We start from the raw sequence: 18,280 nt of genomic DNA on the forward strand, positions 1-18,280 counted from the left end.
CTGTAACATTGGAAAAGTGAAAAATGGCCCCGAAAAAGGACCTGTAGGTCATTGCAGACCTCAAGAAGTTTCACAGCTTTAATGAGAGCGAGAGCCTCTACACAGCAGCTGGTGTTGCGCTCCGTAATAATTTATCCAGCCAAGTTTGGTACCTATGTAAGTAAAAGTTTGGTTCCCTTGGTATCATTTGATGAGAGATTGTCATCGGACACAAAGAGAGTCTTTGTTCACAACATGAAACACAATTTAGGGTTGCCTAATCCGCCTACCTACTGGAACGTACAATTTAACTGATGTCTAGGGTCACATTTAAAGACAATTATTTTCATGATCTCTTATAAGTCACAGCCAAAGTAAAAAAAAACACACACAAAAATAATAAAAATACTCGGATAAACATTTGAAGACTCTAATCCTTTAAAAAAACTGTCGATTAATTGATTTAGTTGATTGACTTTGAATTGTTTAATTTGTTGAAATTGATTTTCCTACATTATAGCTAATATTATGCTAAGAAAATGTGTCTTTAAGGTGTATTTATACGTTTCACCTGTTTTTTAATGTTAGAGTGTATCCGGGTCAATTCATAATAATACATCGCAACGGACGAGAACTTTCGGGCCCGCGTAAACCTAGTGCGTGCGTGCGGCATGTCGCTTAGGCAGTGCAGAGGACACGCGCGCGTTGCACTGCGGTGCGCCCATTTTGCCCCTAGTCGTCTTTCCGTGCGGGCGCTTTTCTCAGGTGTTTTGCGGCGTTTGAAATGCAGATATGACCAAAGAGACAAATAAATTTTCGACCTTTAGAAACGTACCCAATCGGAAATTTGACCTTGGGCAGATCGGAATAATATTGTGGCAACCTTAGCGAGATTGTGAGCATATTTCAACAATAAGGTTGGCCTGAGAATCTTGGTACAATATACCATCAATACTGGATATATAACCTTAGCATTTTAATAATGCACCAATATTAGCAACATTAGAAATCCAATGTCAGGTGGTGCTCGGTGATTCCAAGATTGTCACAATGTTCTCACAATATTGGTAAACTAATACTGTCGTAGAGTTATGTTGTCAATATTGCAGTAATATGTTAGTTTTAACATTGGCGCATTATTGAAAAAAATACTGAACATAGGCTTCTGCTTATAATATTGATACAATATTGACACAATATTAGGAAAATAAATTGCTAAAATAATATCGAGACGATGTTATCTCTGTGATACTGCGGTATTGTTACTATGTTAACATTCAATTAACGTTAGAACAACAAACATAACAGGCTTCTGTTCGTAATATTGTCATAATATTGACACAATATTGGATATCTAAAAATGCTGAATTGATATTATGCTAACATTATTTTTACAACATTGTGGTAATATTCGCACTTTAACATTGTCACAAGATCAAGAAAATAAACATTTTAGGCTTCTCTTTCTTATATTGTCATAAGATTAACACAATATTGTGCGCGGCGAGCACAATTCGACCGCGTTTGCTATTTCCGCCACCAGGGCGCGCTCGCCGCGGATCTGCCGTTGCGGTCCCTTTAAGGGCAAATTAAAGGGCAAAAACTGCGACCTTTCGCTTTTTGACGTAATAGGCACATGATCCATAGGCGTCTAACCCATCTTACCGATATTCTTAGGCCAAGGGCTCAAATGGAGCTTTTTGGCAACCGCCGCGCGGCCGCCCCGTCAATGGGGCTGGTTCTCGTTTCGCCTGGGCAGTGCCCGTTACAAGAGGGATCTAAGTTGAAGACTTCAGCCAGTGCAAGCAGCCAAGAAAGTAGCTGGCTTAGGAAGGTTCCTCGGCACTCCAATGTTCCGTATATGCCTACATTAGGCATTGCGACGCTAAGAAATTTCTTCCGCGAGGATGGCAGGTAATACGGCGTTCTATCGCCTACCTTGCCTCAGAGGTAAGATTGGAAATCCAAGCTTGTCTCAGAGGTAAAATAAATGTCCTGCCAATACTATGGCAATATTTTAACATCAAGCCTATGGCAACATCATGATCACAATATCCGCTGAACAAGCTTGGAGCAATATTATTAACATAACGTTGTCACAATGTTGAATATCCAAGTTTGTCCCGGAAGTAAAATAATGTCCCACCAATATTGTGGCAATATCGTCAGGATAGGCTTGGAGCAGTCTTACAAACCTGACCTTGGCACAATCTTTGGGCTCAAGCTTGTCCCAGAGGTAAAATAAATGTCCTGCTAACATTGTGGGAACATTAGCAAGATAAGCTTGGCAACTCTATTCAAATGTGAAAAAATGTCATACTAAGCTTGTGCCAAGGTCAAATTTCCGATTGGGTAACGATCGACGTTTTCCATTGGAAAACAGTGTTTTTTTTTTATCTAAAAACCTCAAATTTTAACCTGTCACTTGAAGCTTTTGGGGCACCGGGAAAAAATTGTTTTTACATTTGTTTCCTTGCACGGGGCTTCTAATCTATCCATGCACACATCAACTTGTAAGACCAGGACCTCCTTCGAATTCGAAAATTTAAAAAATAAGAAACACCCTAAGCCTCGCATAATGATGTGCTTGTTTAGTAATTTTTCATTCTTTCATTTGTGAAAAGCAGAGGTTGTGCCAGCTCACATGGATTTCCCCAGTTTTTTTTTTGAACAATATTAAGCGGCGAAAAAGAAGGTCGGAGTTGCGTGAATTGAGCCTCCCTTGAAACGCGCATTGCCAAAGAAAGCAAGGTGGCGCCCAAAGGGGTTTTTTTTTCTGATCGGCAGAACCACCGGTCGTCATTTTGGTACGAAATTACCCGCGATGAGTCGGGAATTTAAGAACGCACTTTCCACCGATGTAAACAAATGGATTTCTTCCTCTCTTCAAACCTTTACCTCAATGATACTGCAATAGTCTCAATATATACTCAATGTAGGTACCAGCAATAACTCCTTATCTGCCATAATGGGCCTGTTGCAAACTTTTGCTAGAGCAAAAATAAGAATTGTTTCCTATAGATAATGCCTCAAAAATCACGATGAGCGCATCGGCAAAGTCTGAAATGCACTCATAACTTCACAATCTGCGTCAGAAATTTGCGTTTTTTTGAGCTTCCCGCTTCAAAAACGATACTACTGCACAGGTGAACATTTTGTTAGAAGAGTCGCTCCATCGTCGGCAATATTCATCATGGCCGACGCTTGCGCAGTTCCGCGCGTATTTCGAGGAGAGTTCAAGGTCAATCAAGGCGGATGAGGAAAATATGAACGTAAACACGCCGATTGTTATCTGGTCTAATCCTGTTCAGGTGTTATCTCGTCCCATCACAGGTGTTTTGGCGGATTGTCGTCGGCCATGATGAGTATTGCCGACGATGGAACGACTCCTCTGATAAAATGTTCACCTGTACCGTAGTATCGTTTTTGAAGCGGGAAGCTCAAAAAACCGCAAATTTCAAACGCAAATTGTGAAGTTATGAGTGCATTTCAGACTTTGCCGATGCGCTCATCGTGATTTTTGAGGCATTATCTATAAGAAACAACTCTTATTTTTGCTCTAGCAAAAGTTTGAAACAGGCCCATTAAAGTACGAGGAAAAATAACACTAAAAAAACCTGAATATTACATAATTTAATCCATAGATGACAGTGACGATGCAGAATCATCAGACTTAGCAGCGGGGGGGGGGGGGGCGAAATACCTACGTTTTCTCGTTTGTTCGTTTATTTTTGGCCTGAGATCAGACCGAAGTAGGGTTACATTGTCCACCTGTGGACCGGTGGATTGAAAGTACCGGAGAAATCTCCGGTGCTCTGAGCGGTAGATAAGTGGTACCAAATCCACCGGCGATGGCTCCACCGGTCGTGACGTCAGCACCGACCATTGAGTTAAAGAACGCAGTTTGGTGATTGGTGGTACCGTCGTTCATTTAAAAAAAGCCCCCAAGAGATCAAGTTTGGTTGTGGGTTGCTGCCTCGCCCGCTCGTTACCGTCAATTCTCTGTGTAAACCGTATAAACGCACTCCCACACGGAGCATATGGATCAATGCAAAAAGGAATCATGCGGGCAAAGCAGCAACCTGCGACCGGACCGATTTCTTGGACTCCATCTTGACTTTCTTGGCGATGCGCGTTTAGACAGAGAATTGAAAATTTGAACTCGTTTTTAACCGCTCAATATTGTTAAAAAAATCGAGGGAAATTCCTGTGAGCTGTCTACCGTCCACAGGAAAAACGCCGCAACTCCGATCAAAACCACGCGATGCTTAATTTTGTAAATTTGAATTCGCAATGATATGCCATAGTTACTGTAGAATTAAGAGGGATTAATGGTCGTTGGTTTTACGGTAATGAAACATTTTTTCAATAAAAATCTGACAGAATGTAGATTAGAGTTACGGCGTTTTTGCTGAGGGTGGTAGTAGTGCACTCTTTACTTTTCACAAATGCAAGAATTAAAAATTACTAAACTAGTAGGTACAATTTCAGGAGATAAAATTTTGCTGAATTATTGAAATTTCATTATATGGAATTGAAATGATTTTGCGAGGACTGTCTGTAAAAATCGCAAGATGTATTCAAGAAGTTGATGAACAGACTTTGATATTTTCCTCATAATAAGTAATTGTCTTTCAAAATGATTTTCTATGTTCGCACCTCATTCTCAAAAGCTCAACGTTACAAAAGGAGCTGAATTGGTGCCGGTGCAGAAAAAGCATTGGTCGGGAGCGAATTGGTTGGACTCATCAATTTATCCGCGATTGTCGCAAGAAGTTGCAGGTGGAATACTCACACTTAAAGGCGGTGGATGAAACGATTGTTGAGTATACGATTCGCCTCATTATGAAACTTCGATGAGGGGGGGGGGGGTTATATTAGGCGACTTTTTGCAAAATAGGTATCTCAGGTTGGCTAAATGAATGGATTACCATTTAAGTCGTTGAGCGATCACCAGGCGAATTTAAGCATTAACTTCGAGACATACCTATACAAGGTAGTAAAATAGTGCCAGCACTATTTTACTACCTTAGGTACCTAGGCCAAAAAATTTAAAAAAAATCTGGAAAGCTTCAGAAGCTGCTGGAAATCATATACTTTACTACACGGCCCACACCAAAGGGAGGATACTAAAGTATACTTCATAACACTTTGCTGAGACTCATTGAGCGTTCTTTCAATTTTTCCCCCCAACAACATTTAAATAATGCATTCGCACAATAGAAGGGCATTCAAAGTAATTTTGTTCCAACCAGAATGACTGGAAAGATTTAACCAGAATCTGCCTTGCAGACGTTGCTTCATTTCCTCCCATGTTTTATTTTTCACGGGAAAACCAAGGAATATTCCGACTTCACTAGTAGCAGGGCTCAATTCACAATATATGAACGAAGTATAACCGTTATATAAAGAGCATATTTATAAAAAGAACGTATAATCAAAGTATAACGGTTATATAAAATATATATAAAGAGCGTATTTATATAAGAAATGTATAACTGAAGTATAACGGTTATATAAAACATTTTTACAAATAACTTTAATATAAACTAATTATGAAGGTTACTCGCGCAATTTATAAAATTATTTGATTCATAACAGTTATACGACGGCGATTTCCTTTGAAGATCCCGTTACTTAACTGTTATATAACTGTTATATGAGTGGTATACTTTCGTTAAAATTGTTTTTATATAAATCTGCTACTAGGGTTGGGATATTTTCGAGGTTTCAAGGTTGCTAGAGTGAATGATTTGCAATGTGGGTATTTTACATCGGATTAATTGCGAAAAGTACTGTTTAAGTATTTACTATTTAGCAACATTACATAGTTTTATTGTGTGATATTACAACATAGGAGAAAAAAGGCAGATTAAATGGAATGAAGTTCGACTTGTTTGGTTGAATCCGTTCAGCTTCCCGCTTTGTGAATCCAATCGCTTTAATATTTCAATGAAAGATAGACTCTCGAGAATTTTATCAGGACCATGAAATGGTAAAGCGTCCAGGTCTGGCAACTTTATATATGTACCTACTTAGTTTTTTTGTGCGATATTAAAACATGGGAGAAAAAGGCAAGCCTGTCGGGGTTTCTATATCGAGTTTTCTGTATCATACATGAGACCCCGCACCGGTAAAATTAGGTTCATGATTTGACTGTACTTACGATAGATTTGTGGCACTGCCTGTTTTCTTTGTTTAGCTGGCGGATGGAAACACGGCGAGCCCGTGATTTTGAAGTGCCGTGAATTTTGACATTGGTGCGACATATTGGGTAACAGGGACCAGAGCTCACTGATTGGATCGCGGAGGAACCAAAATTAGATGACGTCAAATTCTGCTGCTTTTGACAAACGGTCCACTTCAACATTGGAGGTGACTGTAACAGAGACAGGATTATTAATTTGCAAAATTTTGCAAAAATATTATCATAACTGCTAGGGCGTTAATGGACTTAACTCAACAAAAACTCAAAATTGTGTTATTGACAACTCAGCGTTAGCATAGAAAAGTGTTTCTAATTGGAGGTCCGCAGTTCAAAAAAAGTAGTTTCAAGAAAAGATACTTATTCAAAATTCTAATCTTCTGAGCTCACATTCAACGTGTAAAATGACCGAGCTAAAGGCAGGTTTCGTCCTTAATTGGCGGAGATATGAAAAAAACGCTTTTAGTTTATTCTTCGGGATTCAAAAGAGAGTTTCCCATCGAAATCTGAAACTCCCAATTTTCGACCTGACTCGATGGGAATCATTCTGCAACAGTTTTTGCCTCCATAGATCAAGCCTCCCTCCTCCAATTAATGGACCACTAGATAGGTAAGGCACGATTTTAGGAATTCTGATACATATTTTCATCAGAATTATACGTAGAACGCGATTTCTTATATTGAAAATTACTAAAATCAACTCCTAACGTTTTTATTGTACATCGGTGTCGATAAATTTGAAATGCCCGATCTGAAGAAACGCATTAGGTACTCAACATAGGTCCAATGGCGTAGGTAGGTACCTAGTATTACGGTTTCGTCAGCCACTGCCGAGCCGGAGCACTTATTCGGAGCAGTGTTCATTCCTCGCCTTGTGTTCTTAAAACTATAAACAATTTGCAATAGCTGAGCGGCCAAAGCGTCAAGATTGGGCTGCCAGATTTTCATACCACAGAGACTATCATGGTAGGTATCGTTATTATTCCCTTTTCGATACAATACAATCTCCCATGTATTTCACGCTCGAAATAGGTATCTGTTATTTATTTCTCGCGTCTATCCATCCTCTATCTTGAAACGTAGAGACGAAGAAAATCTTGACTTCAAATTATATCAGACATTTTGAGGTTGAAAAACAAAAGCACTTGTTGAGATTTTGGAAAATCTTTCCCCCTTTTTTCTGAATGCATGATCTAGTGCTGAGATCTCATAGTCATGACGGAATCTTTACTCTTTCTTGATTTTTAGTGGCAATGTTTCTTGACGCGTTAATTCAAATCCCCCGTTCATAAGATCCTAAGGTTAAATCATGGAGAAGATTTCGACACCTTTGGGTAAATATTGATTTTAAAACTTGGTGTGACCTGCGTCAGATGGCAAAGATTGGTGCGATTTCCGATGAGTTTTCTCTAATTTCTAGCTTATTAGGCTTCCAAGCACAAAACGGGTTAAAATAACCAGTAGTTTGTTCACAGACAATTCTTAAGCCCCAAAATAGTATTAGGTTTCCATTTATTCTGTAGGTCGAGAGATTTCTCTTCCCCCCCCCCCCCATCCAACAATATACGTTTTTACAAAAAAACATGTGATTCAAGCACCCGATAAGCTTTGCGAGAAGTATCAAAAACCCCTGCCACTTTCGAATGGCAAAATTTAGCGATTATTAATTAAATTGTTAAATCATCACGAAATTTGACAATTATATAAAGGCATCATATGCTGCGATCCTCTAATCCGTGATTCTCTAATTTCTAGCTTATGAGGCTTCCAAGCACAAAACTGGTTAAAATAACCAGTAGTCCGTTCACGGACAGTTCTGTCGTGTGTTCTGGCGTTCTACGACACCCAAATGCCACATATGCCTGTCTTCCCAGAGGTTATATCGGGCAACTGACACCGCAACATCTCCTTGTCAACGCCCTGCCGCCAACCCTGTACGGGACGTCCCCGTCGCTTCTTCGTAAGCAAGATTGCGATAACTACAGAGGTATATCGGTCACAGGAGCCGCGAGCAAGGTTTACGGAAAAATTCTCAAGGTAAAGGTCGAAGAGGTCCCAAGTAGCATTTTTCAACGGAAAAATCGCGATTTTATCAGCGGTAAAATCGCTAGAATCATCAACATCAGATCGATTATCCTCGATCTTTTCGCGATTTTATCGGCCCTGAATAATTGCGATTTTATCGTGATAAGATCGAGGACAATCGCTCAGATGTTGATGATCCTGGCGATTTTATCACCGATAAAATCGCCAAAAAAAGGAGGTTAACGTTGTTAGCCGATTGCTGTTAGGTTCATAGCCGTCAGGTCCTTTGACGAAGACGAGCGTAAAATCCCCGGAGCCTCCGCGGGGATTCGAACCCCAATCGCTACGGTGGAAGGCCAGCACATTGCCACTATGCTATGGCCGCTATATGACTAACGAGTGCGAATTGAAGCCTTTTATACGTGGATCGGCGCTTCGCAACCTTACAACTTATGTCTTGGCGATGACTGACACCGAGTTTTCATTGGATTTTTTTTTTATTTTCACTCCTCTTTATTTTACCTATTTCATACCTTGAAATACGGTTGGTAAAATAAGGTTCTATTGGTAATCTCATCATTCTGTCTCTGTAAAATTAACAATAATAGTGAGATGGCAGAGTTACCTATGCAGAGTTATATCTTACAGCATATGGACAGCGTTTGCAATAAGAATAATTTGCTTTATTCAAACTGACTTAAAGACAATAATTGCCTATTCTTCAGTAGTTCACATAAAGTTAGTATTTGCAACAATTACATTGAACAATTCTGTCTTAGTAAAATTACCAATAATAGTGAGATGGCAAAGTAACCGATGGACCTTGGTAAAAATGCCAATATTTTTTATCGACTGTGGTAGAATTACCGAGATAAAATGGTAAACTTACCGGGAATTGATTACCAATAAAAGTTGTATTCTTACCTGAAAAAATCAGTAAAAATACCGGTTTTTAGGTAAGCTTAACAGTCTGTCTTTGTAATATTACCAATAATTGATAAAAAAAATGAGATGGTTAAGTTTCTAACGGACCTTGGTAAAAACGGCGGCGGCGGCGGCGGCGGCATAGAAACATCTTGCATATGCGTCATTCATGCGTTAGTGGGCGTTCATGAAAAATTGCAATTTATTGCAATTTTATCTCTATAAAATAGCGTTCGATGAAATCGCGATTTTATTGCAATTTATCGCGATTTTTCTCCCGATAATATTGCGATAAATCGCCGTCGACAAAATCGCGATTTTATTGCAATTTATCCCGATTTTTAATCCGATAATATTGCAATAAATCGCGGTACATTCTCCGATTAAATCGCAATTTATCACGATCACTGCTACTTGGGGTTTGGAGCGGCCAGGGAGCTGAAGAGCAAGCTGGTTTTAGAGCCGGTAGGTCTACCGTCGACCATTTGTTCACCATTACCGCGGTCATCGAGAAGAAAAGAGCGGTCAGCCAGGAGCTGCACTCGGTATTTGTAGATCCTCAGAGAGCTTATGACAGCGCGACACCCTTTCAAACTTCGGAAGCAAATTTGCAATCATAATCGCTTTGAAAATTTTATTCCTTTGATTGTCTAGGTTACAGGCCAGACTTAAATTCTTCAAATTGGTAGCAAACTCGTCCAATGTCTCACCTTCTTTTTGTTTTCTGGTTATTAATTTGCATAAAGCCATTTCAACATTCTTTTCTAACTTGGAGTGTACATCAAACAATTCTATGAGTTGCTTATGTGTGAGTTCGTTGTATTTCTTATTGAACGATGCATATATGCCGTATGCTTCATCCCCCAGAAATTGTAGGAGTAAACAATTTTTTCTCGCGTCTGACTCTCCGTCACACGTCGTTGCACTCATAAAGATTTCAAATTTTGCCTTCCAAACCTCCCAGCGTTCAGCCATGTTTGCTCCAGCCACATTCTCTAGCGGCTTTATCTCGGCAGATATTGCTTTAGTTGATCCATGGGATGCTGCTCCTCCATCCGTCTCACCATCTGCACTTGTATTAGGCATTGCACTTGCTTAAAGTTGGCACACGATTTCTTGAAACTTTGCACGCTATAGATTGATGGCACAATCTTAGGCTTCGATGGTCGTCACTGGCACATGACAGTTGCACTCGCGACTTGCGATTTTTCCGTAACCGTAATTACTTTATTGATCGCGGAAAACCATCGGGTTTCGGCACCATGTAATGTTCAATAAATGAATGGACGCTCTTTGAGGAACTAGCTATTTATTCATAGTTTCTAATTAACAATACTTAATTAGCAACATGCCATTCCGGCTGCAGCAGCTGATAACGGATAACAGATAACCTTCACCTTGCGCATGCGCACTATCCTTTCAGGTGTAGCATTTCAGTGATTGCCAACCTGACTACACTATTACTAGATTTCACGATTACAACAGATATGACGTCGTGCAGGATATCTTCTTCAACCCTCATCACCTGGCGGATTCTCTCTGCTCTGGATGATCCTGTCCCTAATTGCTCTATCCATCCTTCCATCCTGATCTAGCCAGACACCGAGATAATCATACTCGTCACACTCTTCGATGCGCCGTCCATCCTCAAGCTCTATGCTTTGCCGTTGATGCGCTGCTCCCACGACCAGATGAAGAAAAAATGTTTAGATTAGAGAAATGAAGTGAGAGAAATGATACATTCGTTAAGATATATAGGTGCGCCGAAAAATCGAGGAATTTTTACAGAAAAGAAAGACGAAAACAGCATTAGAATGCAGAAATGCTACATTTTTAAAATTCTTTGGGAGAGGGTCCCACCCTTTTAATTGACAAAAGGAGCCGTTCCCCACAACCCATCCAAATCACTGTGCCTAGTCAAGCCCCCCCCCCCCCCCCCCCCCCCGAATCCCCCGATACCATGCCCAAGTGACGCCCGTATCAACCGAGAATACATCAGTCGGTCCTTTCCTTTTATCAAAGCTTCCGAAATTATTTAAATGAGTTTTATTTATCAGGTTTTTGCCAGTCTTCATCAATCTTCTTTGTTTAATACTTTTATGCAAATTGAGGACATCTAATCCGAAAACGATAAGTCATATGTACTTGACAGTTAGTTAAATATAAATAGAATTCCAGTGTCTGAAGCTGAGCTTTTTTTAATACCTATTCTCAATAACAATGCGAGAAAACATTTGACGTCATATTTTAAACATTGAAAGTTGTAGTAAAAACGTTTGAAAGGAACTGTTTCTATGACTAGAAACGGCGCTGGTGCACCTACACCACGTTTTTCTCAAATTCAGAATTTATCGTTCACTGACACTGAGATATCCTCAAGAGAACATGTATTTTTTACTTTAAGTACCAGTTCTTTTTTTTTTTTTTTTTTTTTTTTTTTTTTTTTGCTAATTCGGCAAAATTATCCCCATCATAAGCCACGATAGTTATCCCTATCTTTTCCAAGGAATCATCTTGCCTGACCCCATAACATTAAAGATTGGTCTGTGACGTGAAACCAATAGCTTGTATTCGGGCGAAAAATAAGATATTGCGAGGTTTCACTCGGCGGTAAACTCAAGTACGGAAACAAGCGAAGGGAATCCCATCCCACCTATAATAGTCCCATCCCATCCCATCCCACCTATAAAAGTTACCGGATCTATGTCAGCAATTCTTTCGTTCACGATAACTGTCGTTAGATTTACGTTAGCTGTCTCAAATTTTGTAATTTTGTCCATTTTGATCTGATGAAGAACTGTATAGATGTTCGGTTATATCGCATTTACCGTTTACTTATAAACGGTAATTAACGTAAGTGCCCTACTTACGCTGTTTTCCACTAAACTGTTTTTATGAAAGTTCCATCCCTTGGTTTCCTTGGTAACCTTTGTTTGCTATCGGCTGATGTTTTATTTCCATTTCTCGGCCAAGTCAACGGATTTTATACTTCCTTTTTTTTTTTTTTTTTTTTTTTTTTTTTTTTTTAAATCATTGCCAGGTTAGTTCTAATTTTTTTGCCAGCATTTATTCTACCCCTCCCCTCCCAGCTCATTTTTTTAACTCTCGTAGTCCCCCATCCCAACTAATTTTATTTACATTTTTTTCCTTATGGCATGCCTTGCACCCCTACCATCATATTTTGGGGTTTCATTCGTAGTGATAAAATATTGTATTGTATATACATAGGCTGTCCCAAAACAACTGAGAGTAAGTCTGTATTTCAGAAACAATAATAGATATTGAAACGCGGTTTGTAGGAGGTTGTAGCTCATATCCTTAGCTATCCAACGAGCCCAAGATTTGCTATTTTGGTCAAAATTTCGCTGAGTTACAGCAATTTTTTGGAGCCGTGTAAAATAGAACCCTACAGGATTTTTGAGTATTTTTTTCCTTGTCTGAACTGTTGTTCCGAGATCGGAACTTTGCGGATCACGTTGGCACTGGTCTAGATGCAAGTTCTAACATGTTTGCATGTGCTTTCATTCCATACCAGAGTTTTCTTCAACTTCCCAGCTCAGGGAAGCCAACATTGTCCAGCGTTAATGACACTTTCTTCCTCCGCCGCAGAAGTTGACGGCCGGCCGCCATGCGGAATCAAAGCCGCCGACTCGCGACCCTTGGAAAAAGCTGCATGCCACCGATAAATGGTGCTCTCCCCAAGTCGATTTTCTCCATAAGCAACTAACATCTCTTTCACGGTATCAGAGACAGTTAAACCTTGGTAAACACAGTAACGGATGGCATAGCGTTGCTCTTGTTTCAGCTCCGCGGGCGAACTCATTGCACCAAACGAGAACACGTGTCATTAACGCTAGACAATGTTGGCTTCACTGAGCTGGGAAGTTGAAGAAAACTCTGGTATGGAATGAAAGCACATGCAAACATGTTAGAACTTGCATCTAGACCAGTGCCAACGTGATCCGCAAAGTTACGATCTCGGAACAACAGTTCAGACAAGGAAAAAAATACTCAAAAATCCTGTAGGGTTCTATTTTACACGGCTCCAAAAAATTGCTGTAACTCAGCGAAATTTTGACCAAAATAGCAAATCTTGGGCTCGTTGGATAGCTAAGGATATGAGCTACAACCTCCTACAAACCGCGTTTCAATATCTATTATTGTTTCTGAAATACAGACTTACTCTCAGTTGTTTTGGGACAGCCTATGTAGATCTTCGAAATATCGTTCGATATAAAGTAGGATGGACAGGGATAAGACGGAATTTATTTATATTCACCGGGATAAAAGGTAGGAATTTTACGAAAAGGGGTATAATCAGTGTGAAAGGGGGTAGATAAGAATTAAACAGGATAGATAGTGATAAAACAGGGTAATGTCTATCGATCTTCGATATATAGTTCAATATAAAATTTGATAGACATGGATAAAACGGGATGGAGAATGACATTGATATTAATTGAGTTAAATGGAGGAAGTTTGAGAAAAGGAGAGTGGTCAGTGTGTAACCGTAAATATGAGGATAAAACAGGATAGGTAGGGTTATCCCACCCTTCGATACATCGATCTTTGTTTATCGATCTTTGATAATTTGTCCGATATGAAACAGGATGGGAAAGTGGCATAATCGATTTGAAACGGGATAGATAGAATAAATCAGGATAGATATGGGTAATATTGGATATTTTTTTTTTTTTTTTTTTTTTTAATTTTATTACATATCGACTTCTTTATACAGAAATATGATACATTGTTATAGCATTAATTAGTAATTAGCTTTTATCGACTAAAAATATTTACAATTGTACAGTCTTTTTTCTAAATTGGATGTCCTGGGACGAGCATCGCCGATCCCATAGGGAACGGCACAGTTCCCGGTCTCTGCGGTGTCCGACACCGGACAACCGGAACAGTGTTATACCCACCATGAAGTGATGAGCGCAAACCTAACCTTTATCAGTGAGATTAGATATTATACACTTTGTGCAGACAAAAATAGAAGACACTTAAAAGAATATAACACTAGACTTATCACTACAGTTTTAAGCCACCCTCAATTAATGGATTTTAAGATGTTGTATGGGGGTTAATCGGGTACCACGGTTGCCAGCTCGAAGGGCTTGCGCTTTCTAAGCCTCCGCAGTTCCTCACTATTGTCCAATAATCTGATGGCTTCCTCGTTGGGATGGGCCAAAAGACGTTCTTCATATCTAGAGGCTGTTCGCCGAATTACTGCGCCGACGCTCTCGATGCCGAGGTCCCGGTGGATGTCAGAGTTCCTGACATACCATCGCGCCCCTACCATCCGCCGCAGCACAGAATTCTGAGCCCTCTGGATGATTTTAATATTAGAGTTAGCTGCACGCCCCCAGAGCTGGCAGCCGTAGGACCACACTGACCTGAGGGCCTGCTTATAAAGAAGTACCTTGTTGTCAAGGGATAGGTTGGAATTGCATCTAAGGAGCCATCTAAGTTTGGAATTTTTGATCATGAGCTCTCGTCTCTTTCTTTTGATGTGAGCCGCCCAATGCAACTTGACATCGAGTGTCACACCCAAATATTTAGCCTCTTCGGAGCACCCCACAGGCCTACCATCCAACCAGATTGGTGGAACCAACCTGGGTAACCTGCGGTACGTGAAAACGATAAATTGCGACTTTTGACTATTAAGGGCAGATCGCCATTTTTTATTCCAGTCGACTATCTGGTCGACTCCATTTTGTAACTTTTTGATGGATTGGCGGAGTGTCTTACCTACTGCTGTTCCGGCCGTGTCATCAGCATACGTGGAAATTAGCACATCACCGACGTCGGGTAAATCGCTCATGTATATTAAAAATAGGACTGGTCCTAAATCTGATCCTTGGGGGACTCCTGCTAGGATCGGTTTGAATCCTGAGTAGGCTTCATCCTGCCTAACTCTGAATGATCTACCTCCCAAATACGATTCAAGGAGATCGTAATGATTGGCAGGAAATAATTTGTAGAGTTTAAGTTTCAGACCTTCGTGCCATACTTCATCGAAGGCTGTTGCAATATCTAAGAAAATGCTTGCACAATACTCGCCTCGCTCAAGTGATCTCTCTATAAGATCTACTACGCGATGAATTTGTTCTATCGTCGAGAGCTTGGCCCGAAATCCAAATTGATGTTTAGGAAAAATTTTCCTGTCATCAATAATTTTGATTAATCTTTTAAGGTAACATCTTTCAAATAACTTGCCTATACATGATAATAAAGAAATTCGGCGATAAGAAGAGAGTTTATTTTTTGGTTTCCCACTTTTATGAATAACTACTATTTCGGCCTTCTTCCACTCCTCAGGGAAGTGGCGGAGTTCCAGGATAGCATTATAAATGTTTGTTAATTGCTTGGTAGCTTTGTCTGGTAATTCTTTAAGAATTTCCGATGTAACTCCGTCTATGCCCGGTGCTATTTTATTTTTAAGCTTATATGGAATTAGATATTCAATTTCGGATTTTCTGATCGGATCAACTGGAATGGGGGCCTCACACTCGAAGATAGACATCTCCTTTTCCGGGTCAATTATGTCGTCGGGATCCGAAGGTTCAGGGTTGGATTTGAAAACTTCCGCAAGAAAATTGCTGAAAGCTTCAGCTTTTTGAATTGGACTTATTGCCCATTTGTTGTCTCCTAGTTTAATGGGAGGAACATGAACTTTAGCTCTTTTAAGATATCGGATTGAGCGCCACAAGGAGTAGTCAGTACTTCTACCTGGTGACAAACTTTTAATGAACTCACTGAGTCTTTCTTGTTTGAGGTCAGCAAGAGCCGCCCTGAGTTTCCTACTGGCCCTATCATCCCGATCATCAAGTAGGGGATCATCAAGTACTGAGATCTATTTCCCGATCATCAGGGAATCTCGATCTTTTCCATTTATTTCTAAGTCTTCTTCTCTCGCGAATGGCCTCCAGAATTTCTGGGGGAAGTTTAAAATCAGTTTCTACTGTCTTTATAGGTGGAGTGCTGAGTAAAGCAGCGTGTCTTACGTTGCTTGTAAACAGGTTAACTTGATTTTCAAGTTCCTCTTTGGTGTCTATATTCTGCTTAATTTCGATTCTGTTGACTAAAATTCTTTTGAATTTTACCCAATCTGTTTTATTATTTGTTAGGAAAGGCGGAGCCCCCTTAAACTGTATTTCCTCATGGAGGATTAGGGTTATAGCCATATGATCAGAGAACAGATCAGAATCCGATCCTACTTGAAGAAAGTTTCTAGAAATATTTCTAGTGAGAAAAAAATCAATGAGATCGGGAGTTTTATCGGGGTCAGTGGGGTAATAAGTTGCTACTCCATCTGTAAGAAAATCACATCCAGTAGACAAGGAAGCCTCTACTAAATTAGTACCCTTGGCCGTTGTCCCTTTAGACCCGTAATAAGTATGCTTCGCATTAAAATCACCCCCCAGCATAAATTTGGGGGCAAGCTTTGTTATTAAATCCTTGTATTCATCTTCTGTTACAGTTCCTCCACTAGGGGGACTATAGATTGAAGCAATATGAATTTCCCCATTTTTTGTGGGTAATGTTACACCTACTGTTTGCAGTTTTTTGGTAGCTAAAGATTTCGTGTCATCAAGATAATGGGATACACCGCTACGTATTAACAGTCCGGCTCCACCCCAAGAATTCCCCAAGGGAGAGTCCGTTCTGTAGAATTCGTAGCCTCTTAGTCTATAATACATTTGAGATGTTAAATGAGTTTCATTAAGGAGTAGAATGTCGATTTTTTCTCGACGGACATAAGCTTCAATCTCGTTTGCGTGAGACAGAAGGCCGTTACAGTTAAACGCGACTATTCTAAGACGAGTCATGTTTGTTTATTTACGTCCTTTCCTACCAAGGGAGGGGTATTGGAGTGACGACACTGCATTCTCGAGACGCGCTAGACGTTCCGCGATTGCATTGATCTTATCAAGTTTACTCATGATCATATCAATTGATCTCTCGAGGTCTAATAATGACATAGTTTCGACTTGACGTTGATTACCATTTTGGACTTGATTACCTGGCGCATTGTTTACAGATTTCTTACCTGAGATTCTATCACAGTAAGAAACACCTTTTTGGATTTTTGAAGCCGCACCATCGAACTTACCCTTGGGTTGCTTCTTTTTTGCTAGTTCGGCCTTTCTACCAGCCGATTCTTGCTTGGCCACTGGACAGCCTCTATAGCTTGCCAGATGTTGCTCATTGCAATTTGCACATACCGGCTTTTCAAAGAATTTTCCTGATGGGCACTCCGAAGATAGGTGAGGACCTGCGCAGCTTACGCATACAGGGTGTTTATAACATCCGTTTTTTGTGTGTCGGAAACCTTGACAACGAATGCATTGGGGTACAACAGTTGGATCAACCTTGAGCGGCTCAATTTTAACCCTAACATTACAAATAGAACTGATCTTGAACATTTTTTCAATGTCAGTTCCATTGGCAAAAGTCAAAGTGAAAGTTCCAATTGAAACTTTTTTGATTTTAATTTGGGTCGTATCACCTTCCTTAATCTCTTTCCTCTCTTTTACTATCATCTGATCCACTCTCAAAATGGGAAATTCTTTGGTTTTAAGGTCCTCCAAAATTTCTTCGGAGGAGTTAGAAAAGTGAGGGCCGCGAACAATATTGGATATATGTAGCTAGGGATAAAACGGGATGTATTGATAATAACCGGGATAAAAGGGATGCTTATCGTGTCTGAAGATTTTGCTGTGATTGTTGTGTTTGATGTATTTGTTGTGTTTGGAGTGTTCGTCGTGTTTAATATGTTTGCTGTGTTTGCTGTGTTTGTTGTGTTTGATGTGTTTGACGCGTTTGTTGTGTTTGATGCATTTGTTGTGTTCGATGTTTTTGTTGTGTTTGATGTTTTTGTTGTGTTTGATGTTTCGTGTGTTTTTGTCGTGTTTGATGAGTTTGCTGTATTTGTTGTGCTTGATGTGTTTGTTGTGTCTGTTGTGCCTGTTGTGTTTAATGCGTTTGTCAAGTTTGATGTTTTTGTCGCATTTGATGAGTTTGCTATATTTGTTGTGTTTGATGCGCCTGTTGTATTTAATGCGTTTGTTGTGTTTGATGTGTTCGTTTTGTTTCTACTCAACTCACCTATATTCTATCTTCAAGTATACAGGGCGTCCC

At 39.9% G+C, this 18,280-nt stretch overlaps 1 protein-coding gene across 9 annotated transcripts in view; it reads right to left on the reverse strand.

Annotated features, from left to right (window-relative positions):
• Positions 1-18,280, reverse strand: part of PsGEF (Protostome-specific GEF) — a 516,326-nt gene that overhangs the window by 391,520 nt on the left and 106,526 nt on the right. For all 9 annotated transcript variants that reach the window (XM_072297125.1, XM_072297127.1, XM_072297130.1 and 6 more), the window contains exon 2: positions 6,146-6,358. In XM_072297125.1, coding sequence (XP_072153226.1) covers positions 6,146-6,349 — 204 coding nt within the window. In that variant the 5' untranslated portion in view covers positions 6,350-6,358. The remainder of the gene's footprint in view (positions 1-6,145; positions 6,359-18,280) is intronic.

The sequence above is a fragment of the Bemisia tabaci genome, chromosome 2 (genome assembly GCF_918797505.1).
Source record: "Bemisia tabaci chromosome 2, PGI_BMITA_v3".
NCBI classification, from domain to species: domain Eukaryota; kingdom Metazoa; phylum Arthropoda; class Insecta; order Hemiptera; family Aleyrodidae; genus Bemisia; species Bemisia tabaci.